General features: G+C 44.1%; 1 protein-coding gene and 1 long non-coding RNA gene across 9 annotated transcripts in view; one reads left to right on the forward strand and one right to left on the reverse strand.

Annotated features, from left to right (window-relative positions):
* LOC131383022 (uncharacterized) overlaps nt 1–20,616 on the forward strand; it is a 59,966-nt gene extending 39,350 nt beyond the window's left edge. For 2 of the 5 annotated variants that reach the window (XR_009212698.1, XR_009212702.1), the window contains exons 5-10: nt 8,932–8,995; nt 9,466–9,609; nt 11,900–12,062; nt 13,517–13,633; nt 19,468–19,688; nt 20,267–20,616. This is a non-coding gene — a long non-coding RNA (uncharacterized LOC131383022). Of the gene's footprint in view, nt 1–8,864; nt 8,996–9,465; nt 9,610–11,899; nt 12,063–13,516; nt 13,634–19,467; nt 19,689–20,266 lie in introns of all 5 variants that reach the window. The other 3 variants (XR_009212699.1, XR_009212700.1, XR_009212701.1) reach the window with 3 other exon arrangements.
* The window catches only part of CASP7 (caspase 7), a 50,891-nt gene continuing 26,827 nt past the window's right edge, over nt 456–24,519 (reverse strand). For 2 of the 4 annotated variants that reach the window (XM_058435999.1, XM_058436002.1), the window contains exons 3-7: nt 10,064–10,200; nt 9,453–9,581; nt 5,707–5,882; nt 4,899–5,028; nt 525–2,045 (exon numbers count right to left, since the gene is read on the reverse strand). In XM_058435999.1, the coding sequence (XP_058291982.1) occupies nt 1,816–2,045; nt 4,899–5,028; nt 5,707–5,882; nt 9,453–9,581; nt 10,064–10,200 (802 nt within the window). In that variant the 3' untranslated portion in view covers nt 525–1,815. Of the gene's footprint in view, nt 2,046–4,898; nt 5,029–5,706; nt 5,883–9,452; nt 9,582–10,063; nt 10,201–11,573; nt 11,671–24,519 lie in introns of those variants that run through there. The other 2 variants (XM_058436000.1, XM_032177431.2) reach the window with 2 other exon arrangements.

Raw genomic sequence — 24,519 nt, forward strand, 5'->3', positions numbered from 1 at the left:
CTCCTCTCCTCCTCCTCTCCTCTCCTCCTCCTCTTTCGTCATCTTCTTCTTCTTCTTTCTTCTTCTTCCTCTTCCTCCTTTCTTTTTTTTTTTTTGAGACAAGCGTCTTACGCTGTCGCCTAGGCTGGAGTGAAGTGGCTCGACGGCTCACTGCAACCTCCACTTCCTAGGTTCAAGCGGTTATCCTGCCTCAGCCTCCTGAGCAGCTGAGACTAGAGGTGCCCACCACTACACCTGGCTAATTTTTTTGTATTTTTAGTAGAAGTGGGGTTTTATCATGTTGGCCAGGCTGGTCTCAAACTCCTGACCTCAAATGATCCACCCACCTCGGCCTCCCAAAGTGCTGGGATTACAGGCGTGAGCTACTGCGACCAGCCAATAGGGTCAATTCTTATCCTGTTTTCTCATTTCTCTATTGCCATAAATAACTTCAAAAGGAAAGCAAACCGGACTGGTTAGGAACTAACCAACCACATTTTTAATCAATAAATATGAACATTTGTTTTTTAACCAGTTACTATTAGGCAGAAAAAAACAGTCATTTATCAAGAATTCAAAAGATAACACCATCTTGAAAACAAAGTGCCAAAAATCTTTGCCATAAACTCTTCGTCACTTACAGAACTAAAAGTAACAAATATTTACTCAAAATAAGCCTTGAAATAATCTAAAAAGTTCCAGATATATTTTAAAGCTATAACAGATTTTGCACATAAAGCCAAAATAGATTGTTTTACACATACATAGACTATCTGACAACCCAATGAATAAAGGATTGAATGGATATATTGTTGAGCATTAGTGATTACTTATGTTCACATTATGGGCCAGGCTTACATCCACTTCTTGTTCTCCTGCCTCACTGTCCCTTGCTCTTCCAAGGTCCTTGGTGAGGTGGCTTCCAGGTAGGCCTGGGCGGTAAGGTGCTGGTGGAAGATGTGAGGGCAGGATAGGTGAGACCAAGGTATTCTTTTATCTGACTCAGCTCACTCCATCTCAGTCAGTGGCTTTGTTCTTGTCATGGCTCCATTTTCCACAATCCATTGGTGGTCCTAACTCCCACTAGGCAGCCCCCACCATGGTTTCAGCTCCTCTGGATGATCCCACTACCGGACTCAGGAAACCAAACCTCTTCCCATTATCCTTATAGCCCTGGGTGTGGTAACAGCTTCTTGCTGTTTGGCTTCTCTTTTATCATCGATGTAAGTTAATTACCTTTATTGAATTCCCTCTGTTGAAACACCTAGAATGGTTTGTTTTCCAGACTGGATCCTGATGGATACATATCAGAATCATTAAGCTTTTTCTCCTCTAACTCATCTGGGAATTTTTGCATGAAAATCTGCCCTAAGCCAATGAAAAATCATTCAAATCACACTCAATACCCACATTCTGCAATAAGGATCAGTAAACATCCCCTTGGCTGTGTTTTGTCAAACATTGGGATTCTTTTTGCCAAGTGCAAACATGACTCTACCACTGTTACCACCAATTACAGTACACACAGCCATGAGCTTTCTCCAGAGGTCACTTTTGTTGCATGTATTAAGTCTAATAACAAGGTAAAAGACATACAAAGAGAAAATTAATCTTAAGAGAAAGTTACACAGTCACCAAATGAATAACATTATAAAAAAAGTCTCTGAAAATTCAGAGAACAAAAGACAGCACCAGAAAGTTTCTTCCCTGTTGAATCAATACATTTTCCTGAAATTAAAATCCTGGAGAATTTCTGAATATTTCAAGAGCATTAAAAAATGTGATTCATTAACGAGTGATCCATTGCTTCTCAGCTAGAATGTACCCCTGATATGGCTATTGACTGAAGTAGAGTTCCTTGGTGAGCATGGAGACCACACAGGGGATCTGCTTCTTCTCATGGAAGCGTGGGTCATCAGACTGAGACTCAAAGTGCCTGGCAACTCTGTCATTCACCCTGGTGAGGATCTGCATGATCTCCAGGTCTTTTCCATGCTCCTCCAGGATGGAGCAGAGGGCTTGCACAAACCAGGAGCCTCTTCCTGGGCTCCTCCACGAGTAATAGCCTTCAACAGGAAAGAAAGGAGACGATTAAGTCAGCTAATTCTGACAGCTGCTCCATTCACCAATGAGAATGAGTATATGGCGCTTTCACACCTGCTTTTCAGAAATGATTTCACTCTACTCTGCACACAAGTCATTAATGAGAATCATGCTGGTGTGCTCAGACAGCAAACATCTGAGATTTAAGGGCTGGCATGAAGATGCTAGAAAATGCTTTGGGTATTTCAGCATGGAAATCCCATGACAACATCACTAAGGGCCAGCACTGGTGGATGTTGCCAGGGTACTCCCTTGTATTAGCTTTGATGGAGGTACCCACCTGATAAGTATCAGATATGTGGGTATGAGACAGATCTGCACATGCAGACTTCCAAAGGAAATGCTGGAGGTCTATTCCATAACTCTGGAACTCCTCACTACCCTTTAGGGGTCAGTGGTACTTCCTAATCCAAGCCTACTAGAGAAGGAATTTGCAGGGAACCTCAAGGAATTCTAAGATGTGTTCTGCTGCTGGCATACGTGGGAGTAGAGTTGGACCTTGCTGAAGAAATCTAGAGGCACGAGGAGGCTGAATGCCCAATTGTCTGAGGGGCAGGGCCAGGAGAGCCTGATGTCCTGGGAGGGCAAATCTCATCCTATAACTCCCTAACCTAAAACCGTTTCCTTGCACCACTTTATCTGAGTAAAGTTCAGGCTGCTTGACACAGCACACAGGTTCCACCATGACAGGGCCACTTGCCTATCTGTCCTGGTTTGACCCTGGCCATGCCCTGTCACATCCTGTGCTATGGACTGAACTATGTCTTCCCAAAATTCATTTATTGAAGCCGCATCCCATAATGTGACTGTGTTTAGAGGCAGGGTCTTTATGGAGGTAATTAAGGTACAATGAGGTCACTAGGGTAGGGCTCTAATCCAAGAGGATTGGTGTCCTTATAAGAAGAGACACGAGAGACCTCAGTCTTGCTCTCAATCTCTGCCATATGAGGCTATAGCAAGAAGGTGACCATTTATGAGCTAGAAAGGGAGCCCTCACCGGAAAGCGACTTAGCCAGCACCTTGATCTTGGACTTCCCAGCCTCCATAACTTAGAGAAATAAATGTCTGTTGTTTAACCCACCTTGTCTAAGGTATTTTTCTATAGCAGCCCAAGAAGACTGATTGATATACCCTGAGATCCAGCCCTGAGTTTTACCAAATGCACTGGGCTATCTGGCCCCTCAGCGCTCCGTCTGACAAGCCATCCTTCTCTTACCCATGTTGTTTGAAATTTTAGGCTCAGTTATAGCAGCTCCTTTTTTTTTTTTTGAGATGGAGTCTTGCTCTGCTGCCCAGGCTGGAGTGCAGTGGTGGGATCTTGGCTTACTGCAAGCTCCGCCTCCCAAGTTCACGCCATTCTCCTGCCTCAACCTCCCAAGTAGCTGGGATTACAGGTGCCCACCACCATGCCCAGCTTTTTTTTTTTTTTTTTTTTTTGTATTTTTAGTAGAGACAGGGTTTCGCTGTGTTAGCCAGGATGGTCTCAATCTCCTGACCTTGAGATCCGCCTGCCCTGGCCTCCCAAAGTGTTGGGATTACAGGCATGAGCCACCGCGCCTGGCCCTGCAGCTCCTTTTTAACATAGCTTTTCTCATCTGCCTCCTCGCTCAGAGCAACTACAACTCTACCACTGGGTTTGTTTACACAGACATATGCCCCATTACACCACCTCCCTCTCAAGAGCAGAAAGACCAAATTATTTTCTATCTTATGCCATCCTTAAAACTTGTGAAGTTATCGCTCTCACAAAATCCCATCTGTAGATCCCGCCAGAGCTGGTTTTCCAAACACATCAACCTATTTACTGTAATCAGTACCCTTGTGCCAAATACTTGACACAACTACTATTACAGCTGGGAAAATTCGAACTTAGTGCTAGTTTGTACCCAAAACAAAGGAAGGACTTTCATTGAACAGACTCAGTCAAATGTGGTGCTTGGTAAATAGTGAGTAGGCTTGCCCATTGCTGGCGTCTCGTATCTGTGTACAGGCTGCAGTGTAAAGGAACCTTGGCTGACTCACAGCTCTACTGTGCACTGAAATCTCTACCTGACTTTAGGCATATCACTTAGATTCATCCAAACTAAAAATTCTTTTATTTTACCTGTAAAATCAGGACAGGAATAACACCTTTCCTAAATACTTACAGTATTATTGTATATGAGAAAAAACACATGAAAGACACTCTACATTGTAAAGTACTACAGAAATGTTTGTCCTTATAACTACTAAAATAATAATAATAATAAATGAGAGAATTCAGCTTTCCTGGAGAAAAAAGTGAATGCATTTCTGTGGTAGGCAGAATAATGGTGCCCAAAGATGTCCACGCCCTAACCCTGGAACCTATGAACATGAAAGCTTATGTGGAAAAAAGGACTTTGCAGATGTGGTTAAGGGTATCGGATTGACATGAGGAGAGGATCCTGGAGTATCCAGGTGGGTCCCATCTAATCACAGGTGTCCTTTCTCAGCTGTGGTCAGAAAGAGAGCATGGTAACGACAGAAGGGTCAGAGAGATGCAAAGTTGCTGGCTTTGAAGATGGGGCCACAGCCAAGGAATGCAGGCAGTTCTAACACACCACATAAAGGCTGGGAAATGGATTTTCCCTTGAGCCTCCAGAAGGAATTTAGCCCCGCCAACCTATTTTGGAATTCTGACCTCCAGAACTGCAAGATAATACATTTGTGTATTTTAAGCCACGGTGTTTGCAGTAATACATTACTGCAGCAAGAGGAAATGAATACAGTCCCCAAATCTGTGTTTTGATGATGGAATGGACTGAAGTATGCTTGGCAGACAATGGATGTGATACCTGGAACCGTGGAATAGGCGAAGAGGAAGTCAGCTTCCACTGGGATCTTGTATCGAGGATTAGCATCTGTTTCATTGATGGGCCCCGAGTCGGCCTGGATGCCATCATCGAGCTCTGTCCCTCGGCAAGCCTAAGTATCAAAGCAGACATCATTCCATGCAGGTGGGAACAGAAATGTACGTGCTGTTCACTGCTGTGTCCCAGTACCTAGAATTGTGCCTGGCATACTTAGGAGCTCAATGATAATTTGATGAACAGATAAATGAATGAATGTGTTTCAAATTACTAAGCAAAGCAAATAAAAGTATTGCAATGTCTTAAAGAAACCTTCATAATTTGTGTCTGGGTGTGGAGGCTCACACCTGTAATCCCAGCACTTTGGGAGCCTCAGGTGGGTGGACCACTTGAGGCCAGGAGTTTGAGACCAGCCTGGTCAACATGGTGAAACCCCATCTCTTCTAAACACACAAAAATTATCCAGGCATGGTGGTGCGTGCCTGTAATCCCAGCTACTCAGGAGGCTGAGGCAGGAGAATTGCTTGAACCTGGGAGGTGGAGGTTGCAGTGTGCCGAGATCACACCACTGCATTCCAGCCTGGGTGACAGAGTGAGATTCCATCTCAAAGAAAAAAAAAAATTTCATAATTTGTGATCCAGTGGAAACACATATGCTAACCATTCAGAGATAGAAAAATAAAACCCTAATTTGAATATGGAAACAGCATTTAGATTTGTAAAAATGATGCCATCCCCGTCACTCTGTAATCTTTTCCCATTTTCAAGCGTATTGGCATTGAAAAGAGATTACCTGAATGAAGAAGAGTTTGGGTTTCTCTAAAAGAGTTTTGCATCTATCTCCCCTAAAATGGGCTGTCAAATCCTTTATTGGTGTGACACCATCTTTCCCATAAATTACATTTTCTTCTCCATGGCTTAAGAGGATGCAGGCGAAGCAGGCGGCATTTGTATGGTCCTCTTCAGAAGCTGCAAGCAAATAATATGAACATTGAAGAATTAAGGTCTAAGTTCTGGGAAGCCTCAGATGCAGCATTTCCAGAGGCAGCCTGGCAGCTGCCTCTGACTATTAGAGGGGTACAAGGGACGGGAGGGGAGGAGCCGGGGACTGGGCTCCTTTCAAAGGATCAGCCTTATCTAAGAAGTTAAGAGAGAGGGATAGGCACAGTGTATGGGAGCTGATGGGTGTGGCCCTGCTGTTGGCTAGTTCTGTGACATCAGGAATGTTACTGAACCATTTTGTGCCTTGGTCTCATCTGTACATTGAAGATCAATATTAACTCATTAAATGAGTTAGTATTTGTAAAACAGGCCACATAATAAGCATCATGCAAGTGTTTGTTAAAGACAATAAAATATTATACTAAGTGCAATAAGCCAGTCACTAAAGGGCAAGCATCGCATGATTCCACTTTCAGGAGGTACCGTGAGTAGTCAAGATCACAGAGAGAATATAGAACGGTGGTTGCCAGGGCCTGGAGGGAAGGGGAAATAGCCAGTTAGTGTTTAATAGAGATAAAGTTTCAGTTATAGAAGATGAAAAAAACCCTGGAGATGGATGGTGGTGATGGTGACACAACCATGTGAATGTCATTCTGATCTATACATTTAAAAATGGTTACGATGGTAATTTTACGTTTTGTATATTTTACCACAATTAAACAAAATTAAAGGAAAATAAATAAAAATGCTAGATTGGCTGTCCATTTAGGATACTGAGGAGAGGAATCATAAACCATGTAGCTAGTTGGCCCAGCTAGAACTCACCAAAGGTTCTATGATACTAACTAACCAGCTATAGGTTAACTAACCATTACTTTTAATGCCAAAAACCGCAATTACTTTTGCACCAACCTATAACTAGCTAATACACATATCCTTTCTTCTTCTCTATGATTAATGAGGGGGGAGGAATAATATTTAGAATTTCCTGAGCAAATGCTACTGCAGACACTGATCTAGGTACTTTACATGAGTTATTTTTAATTCCTACAAGACTGGAAGTAGGCCTCATCTTTATTTCACTGATTTAAAAAAATGGAATCTCGGAGAGGTCTCATAACCTTCCCCAAAGGTGGTACAACACGCTGGAGGCTTGGGGCCGTTTTTCAAGCCCAGGACACTGCAAAGTCCAGCTACCTCACCAGTTCCAGGCAGAGCAAGAGTGGCCTCTCCCATTCGAATTACCAAGACACTTTGCATTATCTTCCCAGTGATTCTTGTATTAGTTTTGACAGTAGAGGTGCAAGGCGATGGTGATGAAAGTTTGAGTTCTTAGCTTATTTTAAGATTACATAAATTAGGACAGTTAGAAAATGGAAGTTTTGTCTTCACTGGAACTGACTGCATGTAAAGTCAGAAAAAATAAATGCTTTACTAGTTTGATAGGACAATAAACAAGAATTCTCTGATTGTGACGTGCTCTGGACTTGGGCATAATGAATCATCTTTCAAAAGAACAGAAACGGCCGGGCGCAGTGGCTCACGCCTGTAATCCCAGCACTTTGGGAGGCCAAGGCAGGCGGATCATGAAGTCAGGAGTTTGAGACCAGCCTGGCCAGCATGGTAAAACCCCATCTCTACTAAAAAAAAAATAATAAATAAATTAGCCGGGCATGGTGGCATGCATCTGTAATGCCAGCTACTTGGGAGGCTGAGGCAGGAGAATTGCTTGAACCCAGGAGGTGGAGGTTGCAGTGAGCCAAGATTGCACCACTGCACTCCAGCCTGGGCGACAGAGTGAGACTCCGTCTCAAACAAAACAAAACAAACAAAAACCAAACAGAAACTACAATTGGGACAAGTTAATATGCCTATCTGGGCCATTATACTTCTCAAAGCATGCTCACAAAATTCTTCTTGGCTCACAAGCTTCCTCACTCCATCCCCAAGAAACAGCAGGAGCTGGTATCATAATCTGCCTTTCAGGAAAGCAAGAAAATCAGGATGATGTGGTTGCCTTGCCTGAGTCACCTGTTAGAACTTGGGCCAGACCCAGATCTCGGACTCCTGACTTCTAGTCTGGTCTAGGACATAACCTACTAGGGTATAAAAGGTCAGCTTGTAAGAGTCAAGTTGGAGGAAATTAGGAAAAACGCTTAGTTTAAAAAAAAAAAAAAGATGGTGGGGACTTTTTTGTTTTAGCTGCGAGGTTAAGAAAAACAGCAGTGATTTAGATTGTGTTCCTATCTACTTCCTGTGGGTCTGTGCCTAGTGAATTGATAGGATGTTACTTTCAAACACTTGCCCTAAATGCCAGAATACCCTAGGTGGTATCCATTAGAGAGGGTGGTGTAATAGGAAACGCATTTGCCCTGGAGTCAGAAGACCAGAGTGTGGGTTTCGGTTCTGCCCCTACTAACTGCACCCTTCTGTGTATCTTTCATCCTCTCTGAAGCTCCACCCCTTCTTCTATTTTATTTTTTATTTCATTATTATTATTTTTTGAGACAGAGTCCTGCTCTGTCACCCAGGCTGCAGTGTAGTGGTGCCATCTTGGCTCACTGCAACCTCTGCCTCCCGGGTTCCCAAGTTCAAGTGATTCTCATGCCTCAGCCTCCCGAGTAGCTGTGATTACAGGCGTGTGTCACCACACTTGGCTAATTTTTGTATTTTTAAGTAGAGATGGGGTTTCATCATGTTGGCCAGGCTGGTCTCGAACTCCTGGCCTCAAGCAATCCTCCTGCCTTGGCCTCCCAAACTGCTGAGATTACAGGTGTGAGGCACCGCATGTGGACCGCCCCTATATTTATAAAATGAGCATAATATTCTGTTGCCCAACATTGCAGGCCTTCTGTTAAAGATCTAATGAAATAATTTTGTGAACATGCTATATAAAAAATAACATAGTTCTAAAGTATACGGGAATTATTATTCTCTATCTGCCACAAGGGAAAAGTTTACACTTACACTTCATTCTGGAAAGGATGACACAGATTTGTTACTTCCCAGGAATGAGTCTTTTGAAATTGTGACCATTCTGTATATGAATAATCTATTTCTCCTGCTGGACTTTAAGCTGATTTCATCTTTTTACGAAGAGATTGAAGGCTCCTCAAGGAAACCTGCCTACCCCAGGACAGGTACGGACGGTCAAGAGGGAGGGAGGTTTCCCACACTGAAATTCCTCTGCCCTGCACAGCCATTCTTCTGAGATGGGCCTGGCCACGGTGGGAGCATCGCCTCCCTTGGGTACAGGAAGAAGACAGATGGAGGGGCGGTAAGGGCTCAACTTTTCTTTTTTTGAGACAGGGTCTCACTCTGTCACCCAGGCTGGAGTGCAATGGTGTGATCATGGCTCACTGCACCCTTGACCTCCTAGGCTCAAGCAATGCTTCCACCTCAGCCTCCCAAGTAGCTGGGACTACAGGTGCATGCCATCATGCCTGGCTAATTAAAAAAAACAAAACATTTTCGAGATAGGGTGTTGCCATTTTGCCCAGACTAGTCTTGAACTCCTGGGTTCAAGCAATCCTCCCACCTTGGCCTCCCAAAGTTCTAGGATTGCAGGCATGAGCCACCACTCCTGGCAGCACTCACCTTTTTTAAGCAGATCTTGCATCTTGGCACAAGAGCAGTCATTATAGACTATCACGTCAAAACCCAGGCTTCGGAAGCACTTGAAGAGCGCCTCGGCATCTTTGTCTGTTCCGTTTCGAACGCCCATACCTGTGGGAATCAAGCAACGAATCCACAGGTGAGCATCCCCTGGCTGAATACCACATGCGGGTGCCAGTGGGCCGGGCACTAAATGTACTGGCGCCAGCTGCAGCAGAAACACTTCAAGTACATACAATGCCTTCCAAGGCCACAATTTAAATGAATTGAAGCAAACTCAAAGGGGAGGCTAACAGTGCAGGCTGCCTACAACAGGTGAGCCTCCTGGTAACACTCAGCTCCCACCAAAGCCAAGGTTACCCTGGATTCTTAGCCCTTTGGTCAAAGCTCCGCATCAGCTAATACATGTGGTGGGGCCTTAGACTGAATGTTCTCGATTTCCTCATAACCCTTTTCCCTGGATACAGGAACCTTGCCTTCAGGGGGGCTGTCTGCCACAGTAGGGGGGTACAGCATTTCTCCCATAAATGTCTGATACAAATAGGAGAAGATGAAAGGGAACCGGAAAGATGAGCCCACGCCCTCACACCTACCTGTCACTTTATCAAAGTTTTTGTTGTTTATTATGATGCATTTGCCCAGCTTTTCAAAATTCATGTTGTACTGATATGTAGGTACTCGGTCCCGGGTGGTCTTGATGGATCGCATGGAGACATTTTTCTTCTTCTTACTGGGGAAATATAAAGTTCCATAGTCAGGGGCTGTGGAAGAAGTGTGTATAGTAACTTCTCTTCATTTTACTACTAGCGTGAAAGCGTGGGATGCCTAAGAAAACTGCAGTATCCTTGAAGAAAAGACCTGGCGTGGACAGACGGCTCTGTTTAATTGTCATGCTTAAGTGGAATAGGGTCCCCCAGCAAATTTTATTAGATGCCAGAGAAATGCAAATTAAAATCACAATACGATACCAGTACACACTCACCAGAATGGCTACAGTGTAAAAGACGCAAAATGTTCAGCTCCCTGGATTATCAAACATTGCTGGTGGGAACCTACTTTGTACACCCATTGTGGAAAACCAGCAGAATCTACTGAAATGGAAATATACGTAACCTATGCCAGAGCAACTCCCCTGGGAAAAGCAAACACATTCACTAAGACAGGTCCACATGTCACAGCAATACCATTCAGCGATGGCCTCCAACAGAAAATAATCTGTACGTCCATTCACAGTCAAATGCACACATTGTTGAACTTTCATCTAATGAAATACTGTAAATAAACCACCACAATGTGAAGCAACGTGAATAAACCCCACAAATATAACACTGAGTGAAAGAACTGACATACAAAAGGGTATATACAAAGTTAAACAGAACAAAACTAATACCTAGGATCAGAAATCTGGAGATAGTTTTCCCTACGGTGGAGATCAGAGACCAGAGGGACATGGGGTCTTTCTTGAGTGTGAGTCATATTTTGTTTCTTGGTGTGGCTGCTGCTTACATGTGTGTTTCTGTTGGTGAAAATTTATCAGTATGTGCACTTTCTATGTGGACGTTATGTTTTAATAACATTTACATTAAAAGGGGGAAAAAGGAACAGAAGGATTACAACAAAAAAGTAGGCTCTTTCCAATCTCCAGACAACTGGTGGTCCAGTTTGCCAAAAGTCTGGCAGGTAGGCACTGTGGTGGGGCATGAGGCACCACAGAGCGGGCAGAGGGACACATTTCCAATGAGGGTGGGAAGCCGTCTTGCCAGCCATCCATGCCAACGTGAGCTCCAGGAGGAAGACATTTCTCTGTTCTGAAAATCACTGAATCCCCGATAGGGAGAACAATGCCTGGCATGTAAGTTGCTCAATAAATATTTGTTACATAAATGAATGAACAGAATCGTATCCACTTCATTTTACAGATATGGAAACTGAGGTCCTAGGGGAGACAGGGATTGTCCCAGGTCATCCAGCTAGTGATGGGCGGGTCCGAGTCTGCAACACTGTCCCCTGGAGTATTCAGTAGAATGATCTGCCCGCCCTTCTCCCACGGCGCCCAGCCAGAGTTAGAAGCAGCAAAATAAAAGTCAAAACCCAGCTTGTTACCTGACAAACATGGGGTCAAGGGTACTGCACTTGAGTTGTCATGGACTTTTATGGTTGGAGTTTCTCAGAATCTCTGAAAGGACACGGCCCTCCCCCATCTCCGCCCCCACTCCTATCTTACTCCCAATTACAGACATACAGAGCTCTGTATGTCTAAGCTGCAGATGCTGTACTGCTGTTTTTCCCCTTGAACATGACTTTATCCTCCACTTTCGGAAGGTCAAATTTCTTCCATGATGCCATTTTACTTTTAAAAGAGAAATATCCTGAATCTGTTTTGCCTTCTCTTGGCTCCTCCACTGTTTTGTGTTCTGTCTGTTTTACAGGGTGACACTGGGTTTTCTTCACATTTCCTTCCACAAAGAAGCAGCACAAAAGAGCGCTGGACTTGCGGCTAGTCGGAGCTCTGCATCCACCCGCCCGTGTGACCTGATCCAGTTGCAGAAAACCAACTTCCTCTCATGTGACGCAGTCAGTTGCATGCAGTAGGTGACGCATTTCGTGACTGTCGCAAAATTAGATGGGAGGTGCAGTGGCAGCAGGTACTTCCTGTGGTGTATCCCCACCCCCTGCCCCTTGGAGATGTGAGTATCAGCAAAGGGAGTTTCTGCACTGTTCAAGGACACACCATTCAGGCAGCAATAGGATTTCCTTATTGCCACCCTGTTAATGACTGCTATTGACAGCGTCCTCTGTACTTTTTAAAATATGTGTGCACAGCCTTTCAAACACAAAATCTCTGGTCTTCAATAGGCACCTCAGTGGTAGGTAGAAGGGGGATAATCATGCCCATTTTACAAGTAACAACAATAATTAACATTTGTCAGTGCTTACTAGGGGCCCAGGTATTGTTAAAACTCTCATCTGCATGTCCTCACTGAATTCTGATAGCAACTCAAAGAGGGAGGCAGATATCATCATAACCCCCTTTAAGGATGAGCTGCGGAGGGCTTGGGGTGGGGAAGTAACTAGCTCAGGGTTGTGAGGGGGCACAGTAAGTCCAAATCCAAGCAGTTGGCCATGGATTCAAAGAATTAAAACTGTTAAAAATCTCCATACTGCTCAAAGCAATCTACAGATTCCACGCAATCCCTATCAAAATACCAATGACATTCTTCAGAGACAGAAGAAAAAATTCTAAAATTTATATGAAACCACAAAAGACCTAGAATAACCAAAGCCATCCTGAGAAAAAGGAACAAAAATGGAGAAATCACATTACCTGACTTCAGATTATACCACAAAGCTATAGTAACCAAAACAGCATAGGACTTGCATTAAAAACAGATGCACAGACCAATGGAAAAAAAAGAGAAAATCCAGAAATGAATCTATGCATTTACAGTAAACTCATTTTCGACAAAGGGGCTAAGAGCATACATTGGGGTAAGGACAATGTCTTCAATAAATGGTGCTGGGAAAACTAGATAACCATATGTAAAAGAATGAAACTGGACCCCTAACTCTTGCCATATACAAAAATTAAATCAAAATTGATGAAAGATTTAAAGCTAAGACCTGAAACTATGTAAATACTAGAAGAAAATGTTGGGGAAACTCTCCAGGACATTGGTCTGGGCAAAGATTTCTTGAGTAAGACCTCCAAAGCAGAGGTGACCAATGCAAAAATAGTACCCAAGTCCAAAAGAAGTATATTTACATAGCTATTTCTTATTAATACCTGCCACCTATGGGCCAGGAGCTTTATAAAATCACTGCATGTTCTCACAGCCATGCTGCCTTCGTGTAGATAAGAAAATTCAAGTTCAGAGTTGGTATGTGATTCCTGGTGATCTGACCCCAAAGGGTGTGCTTTCTCTACTAGACTATTTTTTCTTTGAGCAAACACTGTTTTTGATACCAAAATTCAGGACAGGGTTTACTCATCTTCCAGCTTACTTTTGTGGAGGGTGGAATATAATCTGTGACCTTTCTGAAATTAGGTCTCCTGGCCCAGTTAACCCCTCTACCAAGGTAGCTTCAGGATGGGCTTCAACCAGTGCTCTCTGCAATCCTTCAGAAAATGCCAGAATGGGATAAAAGAAAAGAACACTGAATAGGTAAAGTAGAGTTTTTATTTATTTATTTATTTATTTTTGAGATGGAGTCTCTCTCTGTTGCTCAGGCCGGAGTGCAGTGGCACGATCTCGGCTCACTGCAACCTCCGCCTCCCAGGTTCAAGTGATTCTCATGCCTCGACCTCCTGAGTAGCTGTGATTACAGGTGTGCACCACCACGCCCGGCTAATTTTTGTATTTTTAGTAGACGGGTTTTCACCATGTTGCCAAGGCTGGTCTTGAACTCCTGACCTCAGGTGATCCACCCGCTTCGCCCTCCCAAAGTATTGGGATTACGGGCGTGAGCCACTGCGTCTTGGCCTGAAGTAGGGTTCTCAACATGTCAACTGAATTTCAGAGCAAGCTTCCTGGGTCCTGCAGCTCATTTAAGGCTATTCAAAGATCCTAAGACTAGCATGAAGTCTAGCAGGCTGGAAGTCACCGTTTATGCACTAAAATCCTTTCAGAGATAAAGTCCTACTTCTTTCTTCTGTGGTATGGATCTCTATGATGATATCCAAGTAAAAAACAAGCTGGAATGTTTTAAAAGCTGTCATTAGCTAATCCTCAGCGATGAGCAAAACAAAACTAGCAAGCATCCTTTAAGAGAAAAACAGAATTAGATATGTTATGTAAAAAATAAAAGGACTCTGGTTCTATCAGAATAAAATTTGGAAAATTAACTGGTTACATAAAAAGAACACAATAGGGGAAGAAAGAGAAACACTTTAAGAAAACACTGTCCACGGTTATGAAAAGTACCTTAAAATTGAATATGAAATGTGGTCCTCACTCCTGGTAAATATCTCAAAAGGGTGATACCTAGCCTGCCCCTAAATTGAACTCCTGTTCTTCAAAATGAACTTAATATCTGCTTCCTCCTTCTGGATTTGAGTCCGCCAATATTAATTTCTCCTTCTAAGCAAAAGAGCTTAGCTAGTCTGCCCCTAAAATGAACTCTTATTTTTCAAAATGAACTTGGTATCTGCTTCCTCTTTCTGGATTTGAGTCAGTCAATATTAATTTTTCCTTCTAACCAAAATAGCTTTTTGTTAAACCCACATCTTCCCAGACCACAGATGTGTGTGTGTGAGTGACTATCAATTCAATCCCTTCTTAGGAGGATGAATTGAATTCATCCTCCTAAGAAGAGCTGGCCTTGGGAAAACTCCATCCATAGCTTAACTTTGAGGAAGCAAACCCCGATGATTAAAGCATGTAACTGGAGACAGACAAAGAAAAGGTACAAATGATTGTCTAGAAGGCATCAGGAGGAAAGCACCAGAAAAAAAGGGGGAGAGGGACTAAAAGTCCACTGCTTATAGATATATTCTGCAAGAATGAGAGTCCAAGAGATTAGGCTTCCACCTAAGCTGTGATGTTTTGGGGCACCTTCTTTCCCCCGGGGATTAAATCCCCTTCATCCCTCTTCTCCCTTTGAGGCTACAGTGAGAGCCACCATATTGGTGGAAAGTGATTTGCCATCCTGCCCCCTTGACCCTGCAGCCACCACTGATTGGTCCAGGGGGCACCTGATCCCCAGGCTGGGTCAATCAGCCCTCTTCCCTGGGAATTTGAGAACCGAAATTGAGAAAAAGAGTCAGTCTCTGTCAAGGTGGTTAAAATGAGAGTTGGTGGCTGCCCTGTTTTACCGTGTGGCCTGAGGAGCCAAGAGCACAGACTGGCAAAGATTGGGCAGAACAAAGCCAATGGATAAGAGAAATGTGGGAATGGAGGAGGAGAGTGGGTAACGTTCACCCAAGATTCCTGTGAGCCTGAGTGTTCCTTTAAAAAGAGAAATCAAGCTGGGCACGGTGGCTCACGTCTGTATTCCCAGCACTTTGGGAGGCTGAGGTGGGCTGATCACCTGAGGTAGGGAGTTCAAGACCAGCCTGGCCAACGTCGTGAAACCCCGTCTCTACAAAAATTAGCTGGGCGTGGTGGCTTGTGCCTGTAATCCCAAGCTACTTGGGAGGCTGAGGTGGAAGAATCACTTGAACCCGGGAGGCGGAAGTTGCAGTGAGCCGAGATCGTGCCATTGCACTCCAGCCTGGGTGACAGAACAAGACTGTCTCAAAAAAAAAGAAATCAGATTCCACCATCACCACTTAAAGCCCTCCCAGGGCTCCCTGTGAAACTCCGTTCCAGGGTTTCCGAAGCCTTCAGGGTGTCCCTGCTGGCCTGTCGGCCCCAGTCCTGGTGCAGCTCTCCCCTGCACAGCTCAGACCTGCTTGCGGAAGATCACAGGGCATGGCAGGATCCAGAGCAGCCACGATGGCTCCCATCCAGTGGAGCTGGCCACTATCCCTGGGTCTCTTGACTCTGCACACAACAACCCTAGTTCACTGGGCATCATGCTGCTTGCTCCCTCAGGCCGGCACCCTAGAACGCTCAAGCTACATCATCTTCTGACCTGATGTCCACCATTGCCTCCTAACTGGCTTCTCTCCAAAGTGAGCTTTTAAATAAAATGGTAAGGCCAGGTGCGGTAGCTCATGCCTGTAATCTCAGCACTTTGCAAGGCCAGTGTGGGCAGATCACTTGAGTCCAGGAGTTCGAACAGCCTGGGTGACATGGAGAAACTTGGTCTCCACAAAAAATACAAACAAACAAACAAATACATAAATAAATAAATTTAGCCAGGCGTGGTGGTGCATGCCTACAGTCCCAGCTGCTTGGGAGCCTGAGGTGGGAGGATCACTTGAGCCTGGGAGGCAGAGGCTGCAGTGAGCCGAGATCGTGTCACTGCATTCCAGCCTTGGCAACGGAGACGCTGTATTTAAAAAAAAAAAAAAAAAAAAAAAAAAAAAAAAAAAAAAAAAAAAAAAAAAAAAAAAAAAAAAAAAAAAAAAAAAAAAAAGATAAATCCGGTCAGATTAGTTCCTTGCCCAGAGCCATCCAGTGGTTTTCTCATATGCTGGGAAGGAACTCCAGGGTCCTGACCACAGCCCACAGGGCCTACATGAGTTACTACCCCTATTATATACACTTTCTCCTTCCCACTCCTGCCTCAGCCTCAGGAGTAGCTGGGATTACAGGTGCACACACACCACCACGCCCGGGTAATTCTTTTTGTATTTTTAGTAGAGACGGGGTTTCGCCATGTTGGATAGGTTGGTCTTGAACTCCTGACCTCAGGTAATCTGCCCACCTCGGCCTCCCGAAGTGCTGGGACTACAGGCGTGAGCCACCACACCAGCCCCTGCTTTAACTTTTAAATTCATCACCTGACCTCAAATTACAGAGCTATGTTGTCTCCCGCTAGAGTGTAAACTCTATGAGGGCAGGACCTGGACTACTTCACTGCAGTTCCCCCAGCTTCTACAACAGTGCCCGACACATAGGTGCTCAACGGTGTTTTGTGAATGAGTGAAGAGCGTTTCATGCTGAAGAAACACCATAGTCAGAGGCCCTGGGCCACCTCTGTTTAGGTGCAGATCAGCTAAATGGAGCTGCCGTCCTGCCTGGTGACCAGCAGGACATGTCAGGGGCAGGTGAGGGAGGGGCACACTGGTACCCGCACTTCCATCTTGCCAATTCTTGTTGCAAGGCTGCTGCAGAGACATTCATTAGGTACAGCCTCATTAGGCTCAAAGCTCACATACAGGAAGAGAACAGATTTCTGAGAGGGAGCTAATTCAGGGCAGCCCCTGCCTGCTGATTCTGCAGGAACGCAGGACAACTCTTTTGCTTGAGTATTTCTTTCAGGTGGGAGACCTAATACTACTTGGAAACATTTTTGGAGTAATAAGTTTTCTTCCCTCATTTCCCCTGACTCTCCTATTTCCAATGCTGAACCTTCATAGCACACCTCAATTACAAGAGCTATCTGGCAGACATAAGCTTATTCAATTAGTTGCTCGCTCCCATAATAACCGGGTTGGATCATAAAGGGAGGGTTCTTTAATCAAAATCACACAGTACAGTAAACAAGAATGAGGAAGCTCTTTATGTTCTGATATGGGACAATCTCCAGTAGGTCGCGTTAAGTGCAGAACAAAACCAAATTGCAGAACAATGGCAGCAGTGTGCTACCTTTTGAAAAAAAAAACTGAGAAGAAAAGAAAATATGTTTAGATTTGCTCGTATCTGCATAAAGAGACACTTGAAGGATGGTGCAGTAGATAAATCCATGGATTCAGGGGCTGGGCTGCATGGATTTGAATCCCTATTCTACTGCATAGCTGTGTGACTGTGGGCAAATTACTTAACCTCTCTGTGCTTGTGCTTCCTCATTTGTTAAAAGGACAAAATAACAGCATTTGCTCAGAGCCTGTAAACAAGTTAATCTTCACAAAGCATTTAGAACAGTGTGTGTCCTGTTGTAAGTGGTAAATAAACATCATGATTATTACTGTTATTGATACAGGAGATAGAAATTATTTAGGCAGATAGTAAGGGTATAAGAGTCCTCCACAGAATTTCCCTTTTAACAAAAAGCAGGCCCCAAATCATTTCTTTTTTTTTTTAACAAAGAGCAGTCTGAAAAATCGAGCTGCAGACATAGATAAGCAAGCTGGAAGCTTGCACGGGTGAACGCCGGCAGCTATGCCAGTAGAAAAGGGCTACTTAAGGGCCAGGTATGTTTAACATGGAGGCTCCACTCTTCCCTTTTCTTTGTCACCACGTGTATAGCAAGGAAATGGGTAACATGGCACTGGCCAGGTAGAGAACCAGCCGCATAATAAAAGATGAGGGTGGGGTGGCCAGCTTTTTCATGCCCTATGCAAATGACACACCTAGCCCTAAACAGTTTTTGGTGCCCTATGCAAATGGTACACCTGGTTCAACCAATCTTTTGCACCCTATGTAAATCAGCCACCGCCTCCTCAAGCTCATCTATGAAACTCCTTGCATTCCACTGCGGAACCAGCAATCCATTTCTCTTGGACCCCTCTCCGCAGCAGAGAGAGCTCTTCTCTTTCTTTTGCTTATTCAACTTCCACTCTGAACCTCAGTATTTGTGTGTCTGTGTCTTAGTTTTCCGTGGCCGTGAGACAATGAATCTTGGGTATTTACTCCTGACAATGATGCCAGTTCATTATTATGTCTATCTTTCAGCGTGGTTATCTGTTTTACAGGGAGCTGGGAGCAGACAGTAGGCAAGAGTGGAAAGAACTCTGTGTAACTTTTTTATTATATGCAAATAAGTTATTCAAAACACTAAACTAATAATTGCCATTTAACAGTTAAAAGTCACTTGCTTGCTACAAACAGATTTCAAGATCTGGCTTATTTTGAAGATCACTGGATTAATACTTTTTTGTGCTAATTGAGGGGGCTCCCTAGGCACCCCATTTTTCTATTTTTCACTGTGACTTTATCCCTCTGCCTAGCCTTTTAAACTTCTTACTCTGTGTCAGCAATAACAACAATAATAAATGCAGTTATAATACACATCATTTTTTGATCATTTACCACTTTACATATATTATCTCATTTAATCTTCAAGAGTTCTATGAGCTATTAACTCCATTTCACAGAGAGGGATGAAATCAGCTTGTCCAAAATTACAAAGCTAGAGAGGAATAGCGCCTGGATTCATTCCAAGGTGTAACACCAAGAGTTTCTCATCTTTGTTAAAATTCAGATTCCTATGCTTTGCTCTAGACCTACAGAATGAGTCTCAGGTCAGGTGTGGGCGTTTTCCTGGGACGATCTCCAATAAGAAGCGTTAAGCACAGAACAAAAGCAACGTGCAGATCAATGGCAGCAGTAGAGGGTCTGAGCATCTCAGACCCTCTGAAGCTTGAGGGTCATGACGACAAGCCTGTCTGTCCACTGCATGGGCCCTCTTGGCTCTGACCTCTCATTGCTGTCTCTGATCTTGTTTCAAGCCCCTCGCCTACTTCCAGAGCCCGTGGAAGTGGAGAAGTTGATGGAAGATGTTGGCCCCACATTCCTGCATGGTGCCGATTCACACTCCCGTGTGGGGCGGAGAACACCAGCTCCCTCTACTGCATCAAACACCTCTCCAGCTGTGCACAGCCTTTTGGCTCCTTGGCTCTTGGCCAGAAGATGGAACCTGACATACCTCAGGAAGCACGGCCTCTGGAAGGTGCCCCTCTGCAGCAGTGAGGGTGTATTTAGGGCCACGGGGGCAATTTACAATTCTCCATGGAACCTGCAAGGTCTCCCAGCAGTGACAGCTGAGCTGAACATTAAACTGAAATCCTTTAATGCCACCACCAAAATCCTTCCAGGAAATGCCCCAGCAGGCAGTGTCATCCTTAGAGTCTCCTTCCTTTGTAACAAACTGTGTAGAGTCCCCAGGGCAGCCTAGGTGTGAGCAGTAATTCACTCTCAGCACAGTCAGAGGTCCCAGCAGGGAATAAAGAGTTACTGTCTGTTTGGAAATCAGCTGCTGGAGTCCAGCAGGTCATCAGATAAACAACTGCTATTGGACAGAAGAAAGGGCCTCAAGAGCTCCCAGGAGATTGTGCTAATTAATTAGCCAATGGCACAAAGAAGGCAACAGTCCATAGCTCAGCCCAGCAGGTTCTCCCAGGGGTGGGAGCTGGGGAGGGAATAAGAAGGAAAATAAAATGCTTTCAAAGGTCCAGATTAGAAACTTCTTCAGCTGGCGATCACCCCAAAGACATGATTTTCTAAAAGTGGCTGTTCTTATTTCTCCAGGTTCCTCAGACCTCACTGCAGAAGATGCTGAAGTATGTGAGAACTGCTGTATCCCGCCAAAAGGAGGGGCAGGAGGAAAAGGCTGCTGAGATTCTTTCAAGTCCAGATCAATGGGTATGAGTCTTTCTTCCGAAGCTGATGAACGATACAAACGGTGGAGGAACCACTTCAGATATTTTTTAAGTCACCATGAAGAAGTGTGAATATTTTTTAGGCTTATGCTTTACAAATTGAATAAACAATCATTATCCCCACTGATTCTGCAAAGTACAGACGAGAGGCAAAGAAAGACAAGGCAAATAAAACTGGCCAGCGTATTTTTTCCTCCAGAGTTTATCACTTCCCATTCTATCCATCCTCCTCTTTTTTCTCTCTTTGCTAATTGCTGGTGCAACTACCTTTACTTTGGCCCTGTTTATATTCTGAAGACTTTTACTAAGAATACTTTGCGAAAAAACGTAGGATTCTTGTTTTGGAACCTGCCATTAAGTGCAAAGTCCAAGATAAACCAGAGAAGTGAATTAAAGTTCTAAATCCGCTTAAAAGCTTCTATGTTCCACAATTCACTGCAGATTTAAAAAAAGAAACCTGACTGCTAAATCACTATGCTTAGAGCCAGACAAGCAAGATCGATCATAACACACTACAATATCTTGGTAGAATGACTTATTAAGTGCACTTAAGTGTGCACTAAAATACAAAGGAAAGTTAACACAGCAGGTTGAACCCAGTGCTTCCTAACCATCCCAAATCTTTATGTTGAGCTTTCTCGCAAATAGGGGCAAGTACCATGATCTTCATTTCCAGATGTGTTCAGATAAGCATAACTCTCTGCTAGAAACACAAATAATGCCAGCATCAACTATCAGGAAGGAACCAGACTGTCCTAACTTCTTAGGTAGAAAGCCATTTCTTGCAACTTCTAATTTCACAGTGTGAGGTCAACTCAAGTCATTTTCACTACAACAAAGTCAAGAGTCAAAAAATTATAACCAAGCTCTCGTGATTATTTAGATAAAAAGACCTCCTTGAAGCGCCTACAGCCTCAGAAAACATTATAGGATAAAAATATTCTGCCTACTTTACAAAGTGTAAAACCTTAGGAAGAGTACAATGGATTTTTACAATCCACTCCGGGTGCAAGTATAATTTTCCCCATCATTGGAGTGGATAAATACAGGTTTTATCCTCTTATGGATCCCCTGGGCTACTCAAAATGTGAATTATGCCTTTCTATATTTGGAAAGGAATATAAGCATGCAAGAAGCCCACTGCGATTAATTTTCTAAAGCATCACCATGAATAGGATTCCCAGTAGCTCTATCTGCCTGCAGACATTCATCAGCATGAAAGTAAACACACCACCAGGCTCACATTACCCCAGAGCTGCTTCATTCGGAACTAGAGCTCTGGTTTTTGTAGCCACTTTGTCTAAATATTTTTGGGATGATTCATTCATGGTCTCAACATCTCAACAGAGGGCATCCCCACAGTCCTAACATATCAAGGCACAGAGCAAGACAGAGAAGAAAAGAAAGAGTGCAGGTAGTACCTAGTGTCTCCATCCGAAAACAGTTCCCTTTGCATCAGAACTAGGCTGTGCCCTGCGACGACAGGAAGTGAGTTTCCTTCTTCTCTGTAATAATAAAAACTCAACATGCTCGGAGCTCAGCAGGGGATAGAAGACTGGCACAGGCCGCCTGGCCCTGAAGGCCTGTGACTGAATCAGCAGTGAACTGCACGCTGGAGTTTTCCATAGGACCATTCAAACTCGGGCTGGGAAGGTCACACTGGCCTCTCCCTTCTCTGCTGACCTGCAGAAATGCCCCGGCTCCCCATTGTAGCATCCCCCAACCCTGGGATGGCTCCCTGTGGAAAAAAGCAACTGTCTGTGAGCATGGGGTCCAAAGGAAAAAAGAAAAAAAAATTTCCATAAACATGCAGCCAGGAGCACAATCTTTAAGAGCGAAAAATTGGAAACAGGGGAATAGCTAAGCAAGAGACAGAGTATCAACAGAACAAACCATCATACAGTTAAAGTTGATGAGCATCACACATGGTTAACCCACCGAAGTGCCAGATCTACAACAGGCTGCAAAACAGCACTCACATGATGGCAAAACATGTCAAACTATATGTAAGTTAATCAACAAAAACAGGAAGTGAGTGTGTGGTGAATTAAAGAGTTCAAGTTCATTAGGTTATGTTTTTCCTTTAAAGGTACTCAAGTGAACAAAAATAATAGGAGACCATGGAAGCACACCAAAGCCCTTCATTTTCAAATGGGGCATACAAACATTTTTCAATGATCTTGCATAAAGTGAACGATCCAGGAGTTGCTGTATTTCCCCATCTCAACCCTCCAAATGCAACAAGGAAAATGTGAACACATAAAAACCAAACACTTATAAAGTGAACTGCTCAGCAATGCTTTTCTCAATTTGTTGGTTCAGGACCACAGTCTAGAAAGGGTGTGAAGCTGATAGAATGGGGTTAGGACACCTGCTACCCTGCATAAGCCTCTCGATCATGTGCCATCCTCAGGTCTGTGAATAAGAGAGAAAATTCGCTCTATATATTTTTTCTCTGAAATTCAGTTGCAAAAATACAGACATGGGGAAGCAAACTCAGTTTAAAAGAGGCTAAGGAGAAGAATAGATCCCCCTCCCCAAAACATACCAACCTCCACATTTCCCTTTCCCCTAAAAACAAAACAAACAAAAACAACAAAAACCAGTAGGGTCCCTAACAATAAAAACTGACAAATGACTTTAAAACAAATCATCCAGGGGGAATAAAAGGCTGAATTGTCTTTAAATAGCCTAATAGACTGAATGGAAGATACGATAGGTCTGTGTTACGGCTGCAGGGTCCAGCATTACAACAGCTAACATACTTTAGTCCTTAATCACTCCACCCATCTTTTCCCCTTAAAACTGACCACTGGTGGGCAGGGTGGCTCATGCCCATAATCCCAGCACTTTGGGAGGCCAAGGCAGGCAGATTACCTGAGGTCAGGAATTTGAGACCAGCCTAGCCAACATGGTGAAACCCCGTCTCTACTAAAAATACAAAAAAATTAGCCAGAAGTGGTGGCACACGCCTGTAATCCCAGCTACTCGGGAGACTGAGGCATGAGAATTGCTTGAACCTGGGAGGTGGAGGTTGCAGGGAGGCGAGATCACACCACTGCACTCCAGCCTTGGCAACAGAGTGAGACTCCGTCTCAAAACAAAACAAACAAAATTCTCATCATCACAGATCCTTAAGAGAACACCAGAAGCTCAGGGGTTAAACATGCAACGCCACGCTCACATTTCCTATCTGTGATCACGTTTATGTGAGAAGCAACTGGTTATGTTTTCATAGTACTTTTCTATTACTAGGCTTAATTTTTCTCTGCTAATAGTGTTCTAGGTTTCTATTACTGTGAAAAGCTGATGATTGACCTTACCTTTTCACTTTAGAGTTAATTTTTCCCCTCTAGAAGAGCAATAACTGAAAAGAATGGGAGGTATCCCACACATGCAGAAGCTACAGCTTTGCAGTTCCTAGACCTCTGCCCACGTTTCGGTGTCCTGCACTTGCTGCTCCTGAAACGTGCACTTGGCCCTCTTCACTGGAAAGTCCATTGCTTGCCCTGCTGGGACAGCTGTCCCTATACCATCCCTCCGCCACCGGAAAGCCCACTGCTTGCCCTGCTGGGACAGCTGTCCCTATACCATCCCTCCGCCAAAGTGAAGCAGAGAGGAAGCCGTGTACATGAAGAAAATTTGTTGACCCACTTGGGTGGAAGGAAAAAAGCACTCTGTGGGTGGATGAATGTGGATGAACAGCCTGGTGCCACCACAGTCGTGGGTGCCACCTGACTCTGGGGGGAAGCACTAGACCACAAGTTAGGCCTGTGTCTCGGTCCTGGTCCTGCTGGGTGGCTACGCATCATCCCTCTGGTCTTCCTTTCCTTGATCCTAATGAAGGGAATTAGGTAAGTTCTCCCAGTGTTAAAATCATGATTCTATGATTTCTTCCTCAGCAGGCACATTCAGGTAATTCAGGAAGCTGACAGTTACTCTGATTCTCATAACAATACTGTGGGCAGAGATCAATATCTCTATTATGCAGATAAGGAAGCTGAGGCACAGGAAGGTCACGTGACTTGCTATAGTCCCTCACATAGTAAGTGGGAGGAAGGGCCAGGATCTGAACCCCGGTTTTCTGACTCAACGTTGCTACTTCTATTATTTTACATAGTG

The sequence above is a fragment of the Hylobates moloch genome, unplaced genomic scaffold (genome assembly GCF_009828535.3).
Source record: "Hylobates moloch isolate HMO894 unplaced genomic scaffold, HMol_V3 SCAFFOLD_3, whole genome shotgun sequence".
Lineage (NCBI taxonomy): Eukaryota > Metazoa > Chordata > Mammalia > Primates > Hylobatidae > Hylobates > Hylobates moloch.